At 41.4% G+C, this 13,754-nt stretch overlaps 1 protein-coding gene and 1 long non-coding RNA gene across 6 annotated transcripts in view; one reads left to right on the forward strand and one right to left on the reverse strand.

The window, feature by feature from the left end:
* STAC2 (SH3 and cysteine rich domain 2) overlaps positions 1-13,754 on the forward strand; it is a 68,891-nt gene that overhangs the window by 44,682 nt on the left and 10,455 nt on the right. Inside the window, exons 4-11 of one of the 5 annotated variants that reach the window (XR_005558613.1) lie at positions 1,955-2,048; positions 2,733-2,848; positions 3,157-3,238; positions 3,500-3,535; positions 4,180-4,241; positions 5,523-5,620; positions 5,904-5,955; positions 8,385-8,652. Coding sequence is in view for 4 of the 5 variants with exons in the window: in XM_039359104.1 (XP_039215038.1) it covers positions 1,955-2,048; positions 2,733-2,848; positions 3,157-3,238; positions 3,500-3,535; positions 4,180-4,241; positions 5,523-5,620; positions 5,904-5,955 (540 nt within the window). In the remaining variant the exon portion in view is untranslated. The remainder of the gene's footprint in view (positions 1-1,954; positions 2,049-2,732; positions 2,849-3,156; positions 3,239-3,499; positions 3,536-4,179; positions 4,242-5,522; positions 5,621-5,903; positions 5,956-8,384; positions 8,653-13,754) is intronic. The other 4 variants (XM_039359104.1, XM_039359105.1, XM_039359107.1 and 1 more) reach the window with 4 other exon arrangements.
* LOC120315175 overlaps positions 1-13,754 on the reverse strand; it is a 61,590-nt gene that overhangs the window by 43,038 nt on the left and 4,798 nt on the right. The gene's annotated exons all lie outside the window — the stretch shown is intronic.

Genomic DNA, 13,754 nt, shown 5'->3' on the forward strand with positions numbered 1-13,754 from the left:
TCAGCTAAGACACTTAGAAAAAAAAATGACCGTTAGGGATATTACTGAGGTATATAAAATTAAGCATTATATGGACAAAATAAACAATATATTTTTCTTTTTCTCAATTACTAGAAGAAAAGGCCATCCAATGAAGCAAACTAAGAGGACATTTAAAATAGGCAAATGAAAGCATGTTTTCACTTAGCACATAATATGTGGGATTCATTACCACATGGCATGATGATGGCTACTAACATGAATGGCTTTAAAGCAAGGTTTGTTATCTTTGAATTGAATGTTGCCTCTGGCTTGGGGACAACATGCCTCCAAACAGGTTAGAGGAACAAGGGCAGGGGAAGGTACATCTCCTTTTGCCACTTAAAAATACTCAGAGACATCTGGATGGCAACTGTGAAAAACCAAATTTTTATTGATTTATTTTTCACATTTCTCAATGACCTGACTGCCTCAGAGAGATACTCTTAGCAATGTATAATAAAACATCAAAATATAAAAGCAGTATATACTGTAAAAAAGCAGTATATATTGTAAAAAATGAAATTTTAGAATTAAAATTTTTGATTTTTTTAATTAAAAATTGTTAAAAATTTGTTGACAAAGGGCAAAAAGAGGGTCTCTCAAAATGCTGAACTAAGATCAATTTTGGGCAATTCAAGAAAATTCCTATTATGTAAGATCAAAATTAACATATGTGACCAGGTTTGGTTTTAAAATTGCCCTACAAATTGTATAAAAAAAATAAATCAGTGAACATAAAGTAGATAAAATCACATGCCAAAAACATATTTCTCACAACACTTATTTTTATCTATACTTATTGTTAATTCCAGCTATTCAGAAGTATGATTTTATAGATTATGCAAGGAAAATAGCCCACTCATGTTTAAAAAATGTGTTCCTCAAAATAAAGTATCTTGAAATTAATTATCTCAATTCTTCATTACCTGATATATCTTTCTGCTTAAACTGGATAAATCAATTCATTTGTCCTATACCTTCTCTAAACTGAAAATAGATTAAAATACTTTATTCTTAGATACTTGTACTTTTTTTCACTCAAGGACATTCTAAAAAACATTTGGCCACTAATAAACACTTTTAAGGTATTTATCATTCCACCTCCTCTGTATCTGTTCTTTTATATTTGCCCTTAACAAATTGTAGCTTATGAAATCATGCTTAAATGAGTTATGTTTCATTGCACACAAACAGTTGCTTGTATTGCAGTCCTTCCTCCATGTGAACAGTAAACTAAGAAAATGATATGCATTTTGAGAATATGGTTAAGAAACAAAGAATGGAAAGCCGCTTTACAATATAATTTGTTCTATTTGTGAACATTATTGACATGCTAAACTTGCATTATTTATTTTGTTGTACAAAAGACACAAATGAATAAACTGCATTATTATAATATGCATCTCTTTTGTGAATTAAATTTTATTTTCTAGTTTTATCAGTATGTATTACATGTGCTTTCTATGGCTTACCAATTGACATTATGAAACAGAAAGTGTTGTACCACTTAGAGTCAGTGTCTACAAACTAATTTTGCTTCTTTCTACATTACAGATTTTACAAATTTTGTCTTATTATATTTTATTCTCATGTTTTCCCAGGGATCTCAGACCAGTAGATGGGTTCACAACAGTCGTGTGAGATCAATGTTAGTGGGGAATTTTCTTGGTTTGAGACCAAACACAATTGGCTACACCAGATTTCTAGAAGCAAAGAGTAAATCCAAAATTACCATTTTTAAAAGCTGATGTGCAGAGGTCTAAACTACTTCCTGTCCTGATTTATTTAGTTTAAAATTTCTCTGAAGGTTAATATGCAAAGAGGAAATTGAGGGGAGCAAGCACAATATTAATTCATCCTCTTCTTAGCAGCATGGCAGAGGGTCAAGCACATAGCAGGCCATTGAAATATTCTTCTGTACTTTGTTCCTCAGCAGGCAACCTCTTTCCGCCGTAATCTTAGTTCTCCTCTGCTGCTACACGAACCACAACCCCAACCAGCCCCAGCCAAGGAATCTCCTCCTACAGGTAAGAACTTGGCCATTCCCAAAGTCTGAAAAGTAAAATTTCTGACAAAAACTCAATCAAAGAAAATGGATGATGAGGTGCTCCCAGGCTGCTGACTCCTATTACTGCCAGACAGGCCTTGCAAGGGATGGATTCAAGATGGCAGACATGCATGTGCAGTATGTTTTTAAAAGGGGGTGGAGTTTCACAGTTCTCATCTTCTGATATCCAACCTCTAAAATGCCTCTGCTGCCTCCTCAATGGATACTCAGGGGTAAGAAAGAATACAGAAGATGCAGTGTGAAAATGCAGGAGGGTTATAAATACAAGATGATTATAATGCTGGGGTCACCAAGTAAATTGCCATGATTGAGGCAGGGAAGGTGGGGGGGAGGCTCATTGTGGAGTTCAAAGTTCTCCCAGATCCAATTTAGCAAATAGATTCTTTATCAGGGAACCAATAGAAGAATTTGACTGGTCATTGCAACTCAACTCACCCCCGAATTGTAATTAGGAAGCATGATGGCTTAATCTGGCTGAAAACAGATTTTGCTCATTGCACAAGGAATTTTACAAATCATCAGGGGACAGCATCTACTAATCAAAGTACAGAATAATAGAATAAAGTGACCGTGCTTATGACAGCTTCCTTTTCTTCTCCTTTGTGCCTGACAATCCAATTCTAAAATGTATCTGGTTTACCAGCAGGCCCCAGTGGAAAGGTAGATCCCGTTTATGAGACTTTGCGCTACGGCACTTCACTGGCCTACATGAATCGCTCCAGCTTCAGCAGCACTTCAGAGTCCCCCACCAAGAGTCTGGTATAGTCCCTAAATTCAAAGATTTCATTTTGGTAACGTTAATAGGTCCCTGATGAACAAACTGGGATTGAGGGAAACCCATTTGTGAAATCTAGAGGGAGATAGTGCAGAAAATGTTACTGGAAATGGGTATGTATGAAAAAGAATAGGAGGAAAGATGGAAACTATGAGTAAATGAAGAAAGCAATACACATTTATTTCACTGGTACTCATGCTATAAAGATCAGTTTGAAGGAATGTCTAGTCAAAGCAGGTAGCAACATCCAGCCAACCTTGGCTGATCTCAGAGAGGCATTTATTTCTTCCAGAATGAGAAGGAGGACATAGTTCAGAACGCAGAAGGCTCAACAGCAGGTGGATCAACAGCAGAGGAAAATATTACCGATAATGGTGAGTGAAATTCCCATTTTCACTTACAATATAACATATGTAAAATAACCTGTTTTGTTAACCATGCCCAAAATTTACCTTCTCCGCACCACGCACACATGTGTACACATGTAATATATGAAAGGAGGAATGGGTTATCCTGCTTGCTCAGCCTGCATCAGTCTTTGTGCAGTCACACCTCTCTCTCTCTTTCTCTCCCTCTCTCTCCCCCCCTCTCTTCTCCTTATTCCCTCCCTCCTTCCCTCACTCTCTTTATCCCAGAAGTCATTGGAGATATCCAAGATGGCTTTAATAAAGGCAAGAAATCTTGTTCTTTCTAATTCTATCTTTCATATATTGATGTTTTATTTTGATGACTAAATCCTTGTTTACTGTTTGGTAAGCTGATACAGTCAATCTCAAAAAACAAACAAACATTCACTTCCAAACATTGTTCTAATGCAAATTCACCACCACCCCTTTCTCATAAATTATACTGTGGAAGGCAAGACTGGCTCAGAGAAGAAGGCTTATGACTTTGAAGGCATTCAGTTCTAACAATGTTTTGCTAACGGTGAGGCTGGGGCTGTTTTGGAACCTTAACAAAAAAAAAAAAATCCCCCTGTACAAATACTTCTCTAATTGCAGCAAACACCATTTAATTAATATTTCCTCTCAAATTTAGGTCTATCAGAAAGAATTGCAAAAATCCAGCCAATCACTTGTGGTTCAATTTTGTTGCATCCTAGTCTTTGCAACTCAAGGGACATCAGTTTGCCAAATTTTCTGTCAGTGACCGCTTCTCTGATTTCTGGGTATTGTTTCATAGTGAATTTTCCAGAATCCCTTGTCATCTCTGAAGTTGGATTGCCTCCTTCTCTGGGAAAATAAAAGAAAGAACATATGTTTTGTTGCCTACTGGAATGATGAGCCTTAATACCTTCTATCTTTTTTTCGTTCAGTTTTCTCAGTGGCCACAGAAGGTGAAAGCCCTGTTTTGGAGGAAAATAACTCAGGGCAACAGGTAGAAAATGTACCCATTTCATTTCAAGATTGAGAAAAAGCAGATATTACCCCCCCCCCAAATGTAGGATCCAGCAATTTGAGAAGAAAAGGCTTCATGAACTAGCCCCTTCCCAGGATTTTCTTTCCAGAGAAAGAGGAAAAAAGGAAGGAAGGCAGGGAAGGAGAGAAATTGCACACAATAATATTATATTTGTTATTTAATTATATTTGGCTTTTATTCCTTTTTAAAAGTCAAGAGCCAAAAAGATTGTTTAGTACAGTAGTTCAGCTTTAAAAGTAGAGTTGTGTGAAACAATAAGCCTACTCAATTACTTTCTTTTGTGGGATACTTATTTAACACACGAACCCAGAAATTCTCTATCCTTTCTTATCAAACTGTAGTTATTTAGCGATGGTCCACTATCATAAACTTCCTTAGTGAATCATGAAGAAGACAGACATTTTATGTGTGTAGAATTTCTTAAAGACAAGATAGTGAGGGACAATGAGAATGACTGGCAAAATAACTCCTACTGGATACAATTAAGAGAATTGTGTTTAGTGTTGTGAAATGAAGACTGAGAAGGTTATGACTGCATTCTTCGGAAAGATTTTATCCAGAAGAAGGCCATAACCTGTTCTTTGTCAGGAAGACAGATTTTGTTTGAAAGTTAAAAACATTTCTTGACAGCAATGAATTCAAATTCTTAGGGATATTTGCTAAACATGTTTGGACAGGGTGAGTCAAATATTTGTCATCAATGCTTTAATCTGGATTTTCACATTGAGTGGGGAATAAATTCATTGGCTCAAATGCTCTCCCCAGTAAGTCTACGAACAATTTAAAGGTTCACAGCTCTGCTTTTTAAGAAAACTAAGTGGCATATGTTCTCATTGTTTTTCTTTAAAGTTAAGCTGTAAAAAATACAGCCAAGCAAAACAATCAATTTCAGGGTGGATAGAATGGCTGGAAAGAGGCCCTTGTCAGCCAAGTGCATGACTCTTTCATACAGCTTTACTTTTGTGCTGCCTTCTGCCCTGTTCCTGACTCATTTCGTTCAACTTTCACAAATTCTTTCCAACAAACCTACACCATCTCTGGCATGGAAAGTAACAAGTTCTGATAATCATAAGATCTTTATCTGTCTCTCCCATAATAGCATTTTGCAAAAGTTGTAAACTGTAGGAACACTTTGCATCAGATGGTATTTTGATGTTTACTTCAGAATAGATCCCTAAAGATTACACCATGTGTCTAAAACCTGCAATATTTCTTCTTGGCTCTTTTCTTTTCCAATAGCCATCTCAAGGATCTATACGCAAAGAGGTGTCATCCATGTATTCTTATGTTGCTCTGTACAAGTTTCTGCCTCAGGAGAACAATGATCTGCCACTGAAGTAAGTAGGCCTTTATTCCCAGATTTCCAGTGTAGAAATCCATAGCATGAGATAAGCATGAAGTAATCAGTTCTTGGATTGTGAGATCTTGGTGATGGATCTTAAAGGAGTTACCACTCAAGATTAAGGCTATGGTTGCTGTTGGAACACCTGCTAGTAATGACTGATGTATTTCTAATAGGGCATACTTTATTTTGCCCAGTAATTTTTATACTGTGGCATTCCCTGCATCTCATTACCAAAAGGTATCTGGAGATAAACTAGACTTTGTCTGTCCCTGCAGGCCAGGAGACCGAATCATGCTGATAGATGATTCTAATGAAGATTGGTGGAAGGTGAGCAGAATATTATGGTAGAACACAAAGATCTGAACATATACCGTATCTCCCATATGCAAATAAAACATCCTCTGCTAAGAAATAAAGTAAAAATATCTAACACAAATAAGTCTATCAGAAATAAAAAATACTATAAAACAATCCAACTTCTTACATGAACAAGTGCCACCACATGTGTTTGACCAATTGATTGATTGATTGATCAATTGTATTTTTAACCTGCTGTTCATTCAGAAGCCCAAGGCAGCTTATGCAGCACTCCCTCTCTCCTGTGTTTCCCCCACAAGGACTGGGCCAAAGTCATCCAGTGAGCTGTACTGCTCTACTCACTCACACATGCAAATAACTGTGATTTAGTGAGTTTATTAATATTTCCCAGCAATTCCCTTCACTAAAGCTCAGAACTGTCCCAATTAAGTCCAGCCATGAGCAGGCCAAGATTAGTCCACAGAGCAATGGCCTAATAGTCCACAAATAATTGAAAGTTGCTCAAACAAAATAACTACACCAGGCAAAACTTAAATCCACACACCAGAGAGTTCACATGGCAAGAAAAGTTCAGTCTCCAAGGCACAATTCCAAACGGTGTCCATCCAGAGTGAAGCAGGAATCATAACAATCAAATGCACAGCTAAAAAACCAGCATGTTGTTCCCAGCAATGCCTGCCTCTGTATGCTGTGATAAATAACCAGTTTTCCAGTGCAGTCTGTCAAGATGGGTGGGGTCTTCTCCTCTCGAGTACTCTGGCTGACCTCCAGACTCCTGCCTTTTCTTTGCCCTACGTGTTCTCAGATTAGATGCAGAAGGCAGTTCTTCCTCCATTTTGCTGGCTATCTACCACTGCAAACTTTCCCCACCTGAAGCCTCCTCCAGATCTTTTTTGGATGACCATTCAAAGCCATCAATCAACCAAGTTCCTGACATGCCAGGAATGGGCTCAACTTCCCGTGAGCTAACATCTGAAGAGGAATATGGGGAGTCACCCAAAGGAGACATCACACTATCGCCCTCCATCATGGCCCATCCTCCTGGAACCCTTTGCGCCAAGTTTCCGTGGATACCTGTGATGGAACCAATGAATCAGTCGACAGGCATGCACAACATCAGCATCTTCCCATGACATGTCCTCAGGGCCATAGCCCTTCCAGTCCACTAAATATTTCAGATGTCCCCAGTGAATACAGGAGTCTACAATGCATGCCACTTCATATTCCAGCTCCCCTGTTCTAACACTGGCTCCAACAGGGGATCTGATGGCCGGTGAGTACTGGCAGCACAGCAGGTACAAGCAGGGACCATGGAATACCAGGTGGATGCATATGTGGGCAGACAGGGTCAGCGGGTACACTACCGGCTTGACCACTTCCACCGGGAACGGGCCTACAAAACAATGGTTGAGTTTGAGGGATGATCGCATCATGGGAAGGTGTCGGGTGGAGAGCCAGACAACGGTCACCGATCACCAAAGGAGACACATCTCAACAATGCTGATCCATTAATTTTTTATAGTCCTCCTTAGCCTATTCTAATTGTTCCTGCAACACTCAGTGCATGACAGTGAGTTCTTGCAGGAAATGTATGGCTGCAGGCACAGGTGAATCCGCAGCAGTCAGAGGGCACAGCATGCTGGGCATGGTTATATGCGAACTCCACCAGCACCAGCAGATCCAGCCAGTTGTCCGGCTGGAAATTCACATAGCAACACAAATATTGGTTTAGCACAGCATTCATCCATTCAATGCCTCCATCTATCTCTAGATGATGTGAGAATGAGAGACGTACCTGTATCTGTAGAAGTTGCAAGAGCTCCTTGCCAAAAACAGGCCATGAACTGGGTACCTTGGTCTAACATAATATGCTCAGGTAGGCTGTGCAACTGGAAGATGTGATACACAAATAGCCATGCCATCTCTCACGCCATGAGCAACCCCATGCATAGCACAAAATGGGCCATTTTGTGAACAGGTCTACCATCAACACCATCATAGTTCCCTGTGACTTCAGGAGATTAGTGGCAATGTCCATGGATACACTTCCCCAAGGTCTCTTCGGCATGGGCAATGGCTGCAGCAGTCCCGGCAATGGTCCCAGTGCATTCTTGGCTTGTGGGCATGATACCACATAGGTATCCACATCGTGGCAAATTCACGGCCACCAGAACACCTATCCCACCAGATGCAAAGTCTTGAATAGGCCAAAATGCCCCGCCACATGGTTGTTATGACACTGGTGCAAGAGCAGGCTACAGGAGGGCCCCTTTGGCACATTAATCTTTTCCTGAAACCTAAACAAGACCTCTGAGCATGACCAAGAGCCTGGCCTGGACACAGGAGTCTCAACACTGCACCAGCCTGATTTGCTCTTTCAAAAGGGCTCTTGGGTCACTTGAATCACTGACTGGAGATGCATCTTATCCCCATTCCAGGTATACTCTGGCTTACATAACAAGGCATCAGCTCTCTGGTTCCAGCCTCCCAGACTATATGTTACTTGGAAATCAAAGTGGGTGAAGAAGAGAAACCATCGGATCTGCTGCTGGCTGATCTTCAGATGCTGCAGTTTCTGATGGTCCATCTGGACTTCGATCTGGTGCCAAGCCCCTTCTAGGTGGTGCCACCAAACCTTGAAAGCCAACTTGACTGCCAGCAACTCATCTCAAATCATGTAGTTCCGCTTGGCAAGATTGAGTTTACGTGAGTAATAAGTGCAAGGGAAGAATTGCTTTGAGTTCAAGGGGGCTTGTAACAACACCACCCCCATCAAGATGTTTGACATGTCCGGCTCCACCATGAAGGGTCATGATGGGTCAGGGTGGCAAAGAATGGGGTCTGTAGCAAAAGCCTTTTTCAGAAACTTGGGGTCTTGCTGCTTGACTGACCCCCGCATGAACTGAACCGCTTTCTGCAGCAACCGAGTCAAGGGAGCGGTCATCGCGGCGAATTGGGGAATAAACTTTCAATAATAATTTGCAAACCCCAGGAGTCTCTGGACGTCTTTCACTCAGTGTAAGGGCTGCCAAGACTGCAGGGCCTCACTCTTCTCTTGGTCCACTGCAATTCCCTTAGGCAAAATCAAGTGTCCCAAAACGTCAATGGTGGTTTGTGCAAACTGGCACTTTTTGTGCTTCTCAAAGAGATGGTTCTCTTGCATGTGCTGGAGTACCATTCATACACGGGGGAGTGTTCTTTGGCCAATGACAAGTACATCAGGATGTCATCCAAATAGATCACTACAAAGGTAACCAAGAGATCCCAAAACACATGCATGCGGTGCATAAACATTGAGGGGGTATTGGTGAGTCCGAATGGCATCACCGTATATTTGAAATATCTGTACTGGGTGCAGAAAGCTGTCTTCCACTCGTCCCCTTTGTGGATTTTCACCAAGTTTTAAACTCCCCGCAAGTCCAACTTCGTGAAGAGCCATGCCTATCTTAACTGCTCCATGAGTTCTGGAATGAGCGAGAGCAGTACAGCTTCCTCATGGTAGTGGCATTAAACTTACAGTAGTCACAGCAAAGCCTCAGTTCCCTTGACTTTTTTTTTGACAAAGAGGAGCAGGGCTGCTAAAGGGGACGTCATTGGATGGGTGAAGCCCTTCTTCAGGTTTGGATAAGGAGTAAATCCAATCCATTGGAAGCCTGGCATTCAGAACCAGATTGATGGACCAATTATAGGATAGATGCAGTGAGAGTTGCTCGGTTTTTCCCCCAAACATGTCGGTGAAGTCTGCAATTTCTAAGTGAAGATCCCAAAACAAAGCAGGATGTTTCTCTGTGGCATACACATGAAGCCAATGAGGACGGCATTTAGGGTTGCCCAGTTGAATCACCCTATTGACCACACAATCTGTGAGTCATGTGCCTGAAGCCATTCCAGTCCCGACATGATTGGAAAAGGTGGAGTGGCCACCACATAGAATTCCAACCACTCCATGTGGTTTCCTATCTGAAGAGTCTCAGTAGCCATGGCTACTGGCCCTGACTGAATTGGCCAGCCATTGATGATTTCCACCAAAATGAGCAGTTTACTTCATGCTGTGGCACACTGCACTTAGTGGTGAAAGCTGTGTCCATGAACTTCGTGGTTGCCCCTGAGTCCATCATGGCTTGCGTGAGAACTTCCTCACTTCTGGGAAAAGTCAACATCACGGCAACCACCAAATACTGGGTTGGCATAATCTGTGGCGTTAACACCTGACCCACCCCAGAAATCACCCAACCAAATGAGCCGTTTCAGTCAGGCAGGGGGAGTTTCCTGCCATCGCCAGAATTTTATTTTCAGGACACTTAGCAGATAGGGGCCTCCACAGTATAGGCACAAGCCTTCCCTGCACTTCTGATCCTTTTCTGCCTGTGTGAGGTGCGTCCATCCCCTCCCCACTTGCATGGATTCCTTGGGGGGGGGATTGAGGCTCCTCACAAAACCTCCCTGGTATTGGAGCAGCCACCTCTCATCGCTGCACCCTTCACTGCTGGGGTCAACCATCTATGCACAAGCACAGGGCATGCAGGGTGCCAACTCATCCAGAATTTCAGAGGACAAGCTCTCCCGAAATTGGTCCATTAAGGCTTTCTCGTTCCATCTCAAATCTTGACTGATCAACTACAAGTCAGAGATGTATTCAGTTACAAGGTGACACCCCTGCTTCAACTCCCTCAGCTGCCGGTTCACTGTTTGCACCTTGATGGGGTCTTCAAACATGGCCTTCATTTGAAAGCAAAACCCTGCATAGTCATCCACCAACTGACTGGACTGCATGAGGAGGGGGAGATCACCCACTGGGCTGCTGGTCCTGTCTATAGACTGATGATGAACCCCACCTTCTCCCGGTCAGTTTGAAAATCATTTGGTTTCAGGCTCATGAACAACTGACATTGTCCAAAATATTGGGAATTGGGCAGAGTTCCCATTAAATTTATCTGGGATAGCAACAGGACATTTACAGCGAGTTCTTGACGGTCCAGATGCCTGCAATTGTGACAACTGATTGGAAAGAAAAGTTACTTGCTGGGCCAGCTTGGCATTGTTGACTAGCTATTGCTCCATAATGTCCAACAAACAGGGCTTCTGGGGAAAAGGGGGCTGGGAACAAACAGCTGCCCCACTCACTCACACACACAAGTAACTGTGGTTTAGTAAGTTTATTAATATTCCCCAGCAATTCCCTTCACCAAAGCTCAGAACTGTCTCAATTAAGTCCAGCCATGAGCAGGCCAAGATTAGTCCACAGAGCAATGGCCTAATAATCCACAAAACAATTGAACAAATAACTACACCCGGCATAACTTAAATCCACACACAAAAGAGCTCATGTAACAAGAAAAGTTCAGGGTCTCCAAGGCACAATTCCAAACATGGTGTCCATCCAGAGTGATGAAGGAATCATGACAATCAAATGAACAGCTAGAAAACCAACACATTCCCAGCAACACCTGCTTCTGTCAGCTGTGTTAACCAGTTTTCTGGAGCAGCCTGTCAACTGGATGGGATCTTCTCTTGAGTAGTCTGGCTGACCTCCAGACTCCTGCCTTTTCTCTGCCCTGTGTGTTCTTGGATTAGGTGCAGAAGGCAGTTCCTCTTTGCTGGCATCTACCATTGCAAGTTTTCCCCACCTGAAGCCTCCTCCAAATCTCTTTTGGAAGGCTGTTCAGAGCCATCAATCAACCCAGTTCCTGACATGCCAGGAATGGGCTCAATCTCCTCTGAACTGACATCTGAAGAGGAATCTGAAGAGTCATCCAAGGGAGACATCACATGAGCTCACCATGGACTTAAACCAGGAACTTCCTTATCCTAGACCAGCTTCTTAACTATTGCACTACAGTGTGATGACACCCTGCTCTGAAGGCTTTCTGAAAAGTTCTGACTTCAGAACTTTTCTAAATTATAAAAAGGGACAGGATCCTAAAGATATAGATGAGGAGGGAGGAAATCTGTACGCAAGTGTGATTGAATGCTTCATCTTTGAAGAGATGAATGGTTCAGAAATGTAATTGCCGGATGGATGGATGGATTGGAGAGAGAGAGAGAGAGAGAGAATTCCAATTGCAAATCTGCAGGTACAGAATACCAGGTTCTCAATATCTAGGTATTCTAAAGTGAAGATTCTATCTTATTGTATAATTTAATTATAAACACTTATATACTTCGTTGGGTACCGTTTCCACAACTCAAGATAGCCTATACTTTTCTAAAATCCTGGAACAAGCCTTGTATGGCTTACAGGCTTGGAAGAATATTATGGTTCTCTGATTTTTATATATGTATTTCAGTATATAACAGAGTTGAAAGGACCTTGGAGGTCTTCTAGTCCAACCCACTGCTCAAGCAGGAAACATATACCATTTCAGACAAATGGTTGTCCAATTTCTTCTTAAAAATCTCCAGTATTGGAGCACCCATAATGTCTGGAAGCAAATCGTTCCATTGATTAATTGTTCTAACTGTCAAGAAATTTCATCTTAATTCTAGGTTGGTTCTCTCCCTGATTAGTTTCCATCCATTGCTTCTTGTCCTGCGTTCAGGTGCTTTGGAAAATTGGTTGACACCCTCTTCTTTGTGGCAGCCCCTTGAAACACTGCTGGCAATCTCTTGGAACACTACTATCATATCACCCTAATCCTTTTTTTCATTAAACTAGATAACCCAATTACTACAACTGTTCTTCAAATGTTCCCTAATCATCTTTGTGGCTTTTCTCTGCATTCTTTTTAGAGTCTCAACATATTTTTTATATTGTGGCAACCAAAACTGGATACAATATTCCAAGTGTGGTTTTACCAAGGCATTTTAAAGTGGTATTAAGACTTCACATGATCTTGATTCTATATCTCTGTTAATGTAGTCTAGTACTGCATTGACTTTTGTGGCAGCTGCAGCACGCTGCTGGCTCATATTTAAGTGATTGTTCACTAGGATTTCAAGATCCATTTTGCAGCAGGTACCACCTGTTTTATACCTATGCATTTGGTTTTTCCTCCATAAGTATAAAACCTTACTTTTCTCTAAATTAAATTTTGTTTTTGTTGGATAGGATTCAGTGTTCAAGTATGTCAATATCCATTTTGATCCTGAGCATATCATTACTGCTAGCTTAGTGTCATCTGCAAATTTGATGAGTTTCCCTTGTAGCCCCTTGTCTAAATCATTGAAGAGTACTGGGCCTAAGACAGAGCCTTGAGATACCCCACTGCATACTTCCCTCCGTGTAGAAGCAGTTCCATTAAGGATTACAAATTATGTATGGTTGGTCAGCCAGCTACAAATCCATCTGATAGTGATGCTGTCCAACCCAGCAGTCCCCAATCTTTCTGTGTCCACAGACTGGCAACAAAGAGGGTGGTGAGGGGGAGGGGTTGGCTTTGCATGTGCAGCTTAGCTCTCGTGCATGTGCAAATGAAGCTTTGCACACTGGCCCGCCGCTTACATGGCAAGGTTCCCAAAAGGTCACAGACTGGTCCATGGCCTAGAGGTTGGGAGTTGGATGGCCCTGATTTAACCCACATTTTTCTATCTTATCAGGTAGTAGGTTGTAGTCTACTTTATCAAATGCTTTACTGCAGTCCAAGTAAATTACATCCACAACATCTTCCTGGTTTTGTCACTTTATTAAAAAATGCAATAAGATTTGTCTGACATCTGTTTTTGACAAACCAGTGTCAGCTTTGTTATGACTTTGCTTGCCTCTAGCTGTTCACATATTCATTGTTTGATCATCTTTTCCACAATATTTCTTGGTATAGATGTCAAACTGATAGTTCTGTAGTTTCCTGGATCTACTTTTCTTCCTTTTT

This window comes from Crotalus tigris, unplaced genomic scaffold (assembly GCF_016545835.1).
Source record: "Crotalus tigris isolate CLP2741 ecotype Arizona unplaced genomic scaffold, ASM1654583v1 scf7180000019068.10715455, whole genome shotgun sequence".
NCBI lineage: Eukaryota > Metazoa > Chordata > Lepidosauria > Squamata > Viperidae > Crotalus > Crotalus tigris.